Below are 8,278 nucleotides of genomic sequence, written 5' to 3'. Positions count from 1 at the left end.
TATAGTAAATAATGTTGTTCATGCATCATGCACATGATGGCATATCATACAGCGATTATTGATTTTGATCTGTATACTGAAATTCAAAATAACCGATAGAAAACGGTGCCACAGAGCGTCTCCACCATAGACTCAAATAAGGGTGGCCTGGCGTGCTAGGCCCCCTAAATTTTGTATACCCCCCCCCCCCCAAAAAAAAAAAAAAAAACTTATGCCAAACATTCACCAGCACACCAAATTTTAAGTGTCAATAAAATGTCCAATGTATTCCTGAGCTTTAGACCCCCCCCCCAAATCTCAAACACTTTTTGTGTGTTTGGTCTCCACCAGTTCACCCATAGATCATAACCTGTTGCCTGTTGGAACTATACGTGGTCATAGCTTATAGCCTTATAGCCTTATAGGTCATGACTCATGGCACAGAACAGTGGAAGGTGCATCTCATGACAAAATCTAAACCAAATCCTCGCTGTGGAGAAATCACATTTGTCATAATGTCATATCATTATATTATGTTCTGTGGCTCCACTGTAAGGGCAAATCAAAGAAAACACCCACCCGCCCACCATTTAATCAGGGCATCCAGCATGAGCCTGCTGCAGGTTCTGTACCCCATTACTGGTATGTTTACTGTTTACCGGTATAGCTTATGGTTACACTTTGCGACCGGTCTAGTGGTTCAGTGATTGGTTTGTTAATTTATGACGTAATATGCTAATAAATTTTACTCCGCGAAGCTATTATAGACACAGATTTTACCAAAATTTCAATCATCATTGTTTATGATACATGATTAATTTAATTTGTAAAGGTATGGTATGGCCATGTAAATATTATGTAATAATAATAATATACTATACAGGTTAATTTGGTATTTTGATCAAAATTCATAATCAATAACCAACGTTATCATGTGCAGCTCACTGCCCAGACATTGCTGCGCGGTATCTTAGCTGATTTATGTGTTTCTCTTTCTTCGACATTGTTGTCATTTACTCATTTTATGTATAGCACATGACTTTTGTAAGTTAAATGACGTCGAAGTGTTATACTCGCCCCAAACACCTTCGTTTCACGTAAAGTAATATTTTTGATCATAAAAATATAATAATATATTAATATTATTTATTAATTTATTATACCTAGGTACCTATACTGTGACGTTAACCGCCGGAAGTCTGTTCACCAAATTTGGGGATTTGGGCGTTTGGCCAACTGAACTGGTGCCTGCCGCCTGGTGGTCGATGTATGTCGTTCATCGCTTGGACCAAACCGCATTTCGTCGAAAATCAATAATTAACGATGACCGGCTGTCATTGGTCCCACCGCTCGTAGTTCACAACATTAACCACTGTCGGTCGCCGCTTCTCACCTCTCGATCTCTGATCGTTTGGTTTTCGACTTTTCGCCAGTGCAGGATTTATCTAAGAGCTGTTCATCATGAGTGACACGCAGATGCATTTGCACAGCGAGAACTTCGATCTTTGCAGGATTTGTTTGCTAGAACCGGAATCGAACAGACACATCAAGTTCATACACATTTTCAATCCTAACAATGAAGAATTAAATATGAGTCAACAGATGTCAGAACTACTAGGAGTCAAAGTATCTATATACATATTATATTAGAAAAAAATTTAAATTTATTAATTAAATTTTAATAATATATTGAATATAATAATAAATTGTTATTGTTTTATTTAGGTTGAGAGGGACGATATAAAACCAAAAATGATATGCGAAAACTGTCATGGTTTATTGATGACCTTTGTTGAAATAAAGAAGAAAGCTGCCGAATCTCAAATTGTTATCAATTACATTGCTACAAAAAAAGTATGTCTGAGATGGTTTTTTTTTATGTTTTTATATTTTAATATATATATTTATAGGTATATGTATATATTCATTTTTAAAATGCTTCAACATAATATGGTATGTTTTTATAAATTGATGTTAGTATATGCCTATGTTAGTAAGCATTATAGCTAAGTCAAATTATATAAACTCACATCTTAGGCTTACATTTACCCAAATCTGTAGAATAGACTTTTAAAATGTAATCAATATTAATCATTATTTACTCATTTATGTCAGCCTTACAAGTGCATAACTGTCTTTGTTAGTTGTGATTAGGGCCTGCATTCTCTAAATATGCTTAAAATATCAAAATTATGTTTGAAAAAAAAATGCAAATTATTTTTCTTTTTTTAATATTTGTTAAATATTGAATTATACTCAATTGAGGTATACACTTTTATAATGGAATTATTGCACTATAGTAATATAATACGTAATCAGTTTAAATTAAGCATAAAACATAACATAGAATATATTAGAAATAGTGATGGTTCAAACTTTTTGAATCTCAAACTGAACTAAACCGAACCCTTGATGTTTAGTTCGATTTAAAAATTTGAACTCTTTATGAAAAAAATTTCCAAGCATCTTTTACTGTTCGAAAATCAAACTAGTTGAACTAGACTTCTTCGTACTTGATAGCCACAATAATTCAAAAAATAAAATAAAAATTGATAATGTTTATTTAGAAATAATTGTTAATTAATGATAATGTTTTATATATATTTTGAAAGTGTAAAGTAAATATGCTGAGTTCGAGATTGACTTAAGCTGATTCTAGGTTTGATTTGGTTCAATTTAAAAAATCAAGGTTCGACCCATTACTAATTAGAAATAAGATGGTTGTATATTCATATTGTTTTCAAGAATCCCAACTATGAGTTATGCAATATACCCTCTTTTTAAATCAGTAGTTTCATCAACATTCAACCATACAAGGTAGGTTTTAGGGGTAGGGTTACTGCTCAGGCCACCGATGTATCGTGGGCACCTTCAGAGTTCAGATAATAGTTTATAGTAATAGTTTTAGTAATTCAATTACTTAACCTGAACTATAAAGTGCATTAACTTTCTTTGTCTATGATGCATAGTTCCCTAAGACTGTCCCTGAAACATATATTTTAATGTCCAATAAGACTTTATTAAATCAATACATCCATCAAATATTGGCCAAGATAAATTTTACTGAGAGTGCTCTTGTTGGAGATTTGTTTTCCAAGTATACATTTCTTAATAGGTCTTGAACTGAAGAACTTTTATTTTATTCCATGGAATGTTAGCTGATATTAAAGCTGGATAAAGTTCCTCGTTGAAAGGATTAGGTTTAGGTTTGTATCCAATACAATCGGTTGTTTTTTTGTACCTGCTCTACTGTTAACACTTTTGCAGTGTAATATATTAACAGGCCCGTCGTAAGACATTTTCCGTCCTAAAGCGAATAATAATAATAATTAAATTTCTGTCTTTTTTGGAAATTTAATATTACAATTTGCCGCCTCAATTTTTTTAAATGTTATGCTGCCCTAAAGCAACGCATGGCTTGCTTGTACCCTAGCGACAGGCCTGTATACTAATATTGTGTTAATATGTATTATGTTGTACTATTTGCGATCTCTTAGTATAAGTGATCTTTTACTACATATCTAGCAAATAGCATTACACCACACAATCGTTGCCCACAATAAAAATAGTGTTTTTTGAGTTGAAAGGATTTTTCCGTCGTGTTAATAGGTGTTTTAAATGACTAGTATTTTCTGCTGTCTGTTTTAAAACCTCAAACCAACATAAATACATAAAATCAAAATAAAGTATTTTGATTTTGAATATTTGAAATTTTGAATGTTTTTTGGTGTTAGTTACTATGTTTAGTGAACCAACCTAGTTACATAAAAGTTTTATCATCGTGTTTTTTTTTAGTCAAAATGTCACAAAAAAATGTTTTTATTAAATCCATTTACCATAAATGATTCAAATAACTTTAACATGTACCTTTTTATTAAAATTATATGAAACCAGCTTTTTTTTTCAAAATGGCCTAAATATTCCAAAATAATTTTTAAAAAAAACTTTTATTTAAAATCAGTGAATCATGGTTATGATATTAAAATTAATTTATTTTACTAAACATATAGTTAACAACAATATCAGTGGTTTATCAGCTGATGTGTTTTTTATTTTTGAAACAAAGTATATGTGTAAAATATTTTAGTTTTAAGATATTTATAACTATCTAACTTCAAAACAAACAACATAAAAAAATATATATATATATATCTTTAATTCAAAACAAGTAAATTCACCCTAATGTTAACTAAAACAAACAAAGCTAGACAATAATCTGGTATGTTACACATTTAACACATACAATACAATCATCTGTGTGATTCATCCTTGATTGTCTAAATTAGATCTTCTTAAATTTATATTCTTTAAGTCAACTTCCACTTTTAAATTTGTTTTAGTTATTTAAAACCTGTACTAGAATTTATTATAATAATTTAAAAGTTGATTTTAACTGAAAAAGTAATAAATTAAATTATTCAAACATCAATATTTGAGTATAGTATTTTTTCAATTATCAAATTTTTGTTTAAATTAAATCCCAGTTATTAATTAAGTTAAGTATTATTAACCTATTTTCCGTAGTTCAATAACAATTATCTATCTACGTTTATTTAACAATTATTTATCAAAACTGTTTTTATAATATTACCAAATTCATATAAAATTATTTTTCAATTTTATAGGACTCAATTTAGGCTAACATTGAATATTTGTTAAAAATTCAAGGATTTATTAGGTTTCAGCCAATCTTGGCTTTCTGTATTATAACTTTCAAATAACTTCTTACTTAATGATGTACAAACTATAGATCGTAAATAATATTCTATTAATTCTATAATTAGATAATAACAATTGAATAATAATTACAATGGCGCTGAATGTTTGAAATGAGACATTAAAATACAGTTAAAAATTACCAAATATTAGGAGCCACCTATCCTTAATGTAAATATAGGTATACCCCAATAATCTCAACTGTCATAAACTAATTTAGTATTTCTTCCTATAGTTGTATTTAAACCTGTAGTCTATAGTAGTGCAACACAAATACTACTCAGTTTTTCTTTCTAGTTAAAAATAGTAAAAGTAATAACTAGGTCCCGGAACTTAATGCATTTTCTAATGCTCACATTCAATGCTCGTCTATAAAGAAATTTTATTCATTAAGTATAAAATTCAATGGTACAATTTTTATTTTGCATTTTTAGAGAATTTTATGCTTTACGATCATCTTTTAGTATTTTTGGTGCATTTTATTCATTTTTGTACTTTTTTACATATATTTATATTTTTCTTGTTGAAAGTTACACATGCAGTTTCCATTAGCTTGTCGATTGTCAACGTTCGTTATCTTTTCTTTTTTTTTGTTGCGAAAGCAAGAAATTCTTCATAAAAAGAAATTTTACTAAAAGTAGTATTTTTTAATATATAGTTTTATTTATTTAAATAAAAACAAATTTAAATATAAACAATAATACCTATAATATAATTATTTTTATAATTTTTATATCAAAACAATATTTTTCAATTATTACTGTAAAATATACTTTTTTTTTATCATTTTTTATATATTCTTAGATCATAAAGTCCCTAGTAATAAATAACTTTAAAAATGTTCTCATTATTTATTAAAAAAATATACAGGGTTATTTTTTTTTCATGAACCACTCATTATTTCAAAAAGTATCAATGTTTTTGAAAATATTTTTTTACAAAGTTGCATGTTGTTAAAAAAAACATTTTTTATTAAAAAATTATATTTTTAAATATTTTTTATCCTTATCATTTTTTAAGTTTTTTACTTTTTTGAATGACAACCTAGAGTTTTAATTTCATATTCCAAAACAGAATATTTTTCTAAGTATTTTGATATGTAAAAATCGAATTTTGGACGAGTAGTTTATGAGTTATAAGTATTTAAAGTTTAGATTGGCGGAGTGGAGTGGTACAGGGTTACCCCGCAAAATGTTTGTCCACTATTCCGCTTGTCTAAACTTAAAATACTTTTAACTCATAAACTACTCGTCCAAAATTTGATTTTTACGTATCAAAATACTTAGAAAAATATTCTGTTTTGGAATATGAAATTAAAACTCTAGGTTGTCATTCAAAAAAGTAAAAAAATTAAAAAAATTATAAGGATAAAAAATATTTAAAAACATAATTTTTTAATAAAAACGTTTTTTTAACAACATGCAACTTTGTAAAAAAATATTTTCAAAAACATTGATACTTTTTGAAATAATGAGTGGTCCATGATAAAAAAATCACCCTGTATAGGTTGGTTTCTAATATATAAGTATTAGTATTTTTTCTTAATTAATTTTATTCAAATGAGTTTTAAAAACTTGATTAAATGAATGTATTAGGTTTAAATATATATATATTTTTTTTTTGTCTGACAAACCTTTTTAAAGAGCAGTAATAATTCTTCAATTTTTAATCTTGAGGGAGGTTCTGGTACTGAGGACCAAAAGTGAAAATATCTATCACCTTAAAATAGTTGTCTCCAAACTACAGCCCCCCCCCCCCCAAAGAACAATAAATAATCTAAAATACCTGTTATATCTAAAATCATTACATGCATGTGTCAATTATCATCCGTATCATAATTATATAACTAAGTACATTTAAGTTTAATTCAAGAACTATTTTTATAACATTTATAAATGTACAAATGTTTCTATAAAATTAAAAATTATATGTGTTTATATACTACGTTCACTAAGAGCTTTCAATATTTTGAAATTATAAATAAAAGATTTTTCAAACAAATCCCATTTTTGGCAAAATTTATAAAAAAATTTTTTCATTTAAATTTAAAAATTAATAACTTAATGTACATATATGAAAAAATATTTGCTTGTAAATTAAGACAAAGGTTCAAAATATAATACAAAGTTCCTCATAAGTTGTTCTTACTACCATTAAAAACTTAAATTATCACAATATTTTTGTGTTCAGTCTTTTTTATAATGAACGGTTATAAATGTGTTGCTAAAAAAATTTAATTTATAACAACACCTAAAGCTTGAAAATAAAATAATTGACCAAGTATGAAGCAAATATTTGTTTTTATCATTTGAAATTAAAATTAATTATTTAATTTATCTAATTATAGCATAAATAATATAAAAACTAAGCAGTAAGATTACACTTTAACAATGTCAACCTTTCAACAGAATTAACAAAACACTTTTTTATAGTTTCTTCTTTTTTTACAAAAATATTCCATAAATGAGAATATTTTTTTTATTTATTTATATTGAGATCTAATAAAATTATTATATTATGGCAGTGTTTATTATCTAAATTAGAGTCTTTGGGGCAGCATACTTTATCTGCAGTCCTACCAGTGATATGGCGATCTACTTTTTTACGAGGGGCCAAATATAAAATTGCAAACTACCCACCCACCTAAAATTAATATTTACACTTAAATTCAAATGCTACTTACCAAATACCAATTATTTATTAAATGTCTTTGCTCCAATTTTTAACTACCCCCAGTGGCCAGTACCTACCCACCTAATAACCAATGGAATACGAGGCCTCTGGAAAACCACATACCACGCCACTGCCTTCTATCCTTTTTTTTCTACAGGAGAATATACACATTGTTTAAAGAGTAGTGAAAAGATGTTGGATAAACAGTAAGTGAATTAATCCACCTCCTTTTGATTCATGCAAGATATTATTGTAGACTGGAATGATTTTGTGTACCTATTACCTATCATTATGTAAATAGTTTTTATAAGAAAGTATATAACAAAAACAATATTTAACTAGTACTTTGAAAAGCATTGTGTAAGACATTCAAAAAAAAAAAAAATGCATTGAAATTTAAGCTCTAGTTATTATCATATTTTAATACAAGGGTTTTTTTTATAAATGATTTCAGTAATTTAAAAAAAAAAAATTAAAACAAATGATATACCTAATTAGATTTCATTTCATTTTTTTTTTTTTTTTTTTTTTTTTTAAATTTAAATGTTAACAAAATTGAATATTTTGTAATTCTTTTTTATTATTGTTATTATTATTTATTGTAAATTAAAATGTTTCAGCACATTGTGAGCTATTATAAGTATTTGCTTTTTTGCTACTTTGATATCGTTAATATTGATATTAATAATTTCTAAAGCATAATATAGGTAATATTGGTAATTTTGATAGTTAAGATAAAAATACAGTTTAAAAATTTCAATTAGAGTTAATGAGGGTGTGATAGGTAAGTGGTATAAAGGATAAGATTTTATGTTTAATAATTGGTGTTGTACAATGATAATAAATTATCGAGAGATAATGAGATAATGCCTTTTGCACATTTAGTGCATTTAGAACTGAAAAAATGGAA

General features: G+C 27.0%; 1 protein-coding gene across 2 annotated transcripts in view; it reads left to right on the top strand.

Moving 5' to 3' along the window:
* Positions 1-739: 739 nt before the first annotated feature.
* The window catches only part of LOC107161951 (uncharacterized), a 14,828-nt gene continuing 7,289 nt past the window's right edge, over positions 740-8,278 (top strand). Inside the window, exons 1-3 of one of the 2 annotated variants that reach the window (XM_089227560.1) lie at positions 740-1,076; positions 1,147-1,605; positions 1,705-1,833. In XM_089227560.1, the coding sequence (XP_089083686.1) occupies positions 1,441-1,605; positions 1,705-1,833 (294 nt within the window). In that variant the 5' untranslated portion in view covers positions 740-1,076; positions 1,147-1,440. Of the gene's footprint in view, positions 1,082-1,146; positions 1,606-1,704; positions 1,834-8,278 lie in introns of both variants that reach the window. The other variant, XM_089227559.1, reaches the window with a different exon arrangement.

This window comes from Diuraphis noxia, unplaced genomic scaffold (assembly GCF_037042655.1).
Source record: "Diuraphis noxia isolate RWA-SAM2 unplaced genomic scaffold, SU_Dnox_SAM2 contig0004, whole genome shotgun sequence".
NCBI classification, from domain to species: Eukaryota; Metazoa; Arthropoda; class Insecta; order Hemiptera; family Aphididae; genus Diuraphis; species Diuraphis noxia.
Note: the sequence above shows the minus strand (reverse complement) of the source record. Positions and strands in the feature narration are given on the sequence as shown.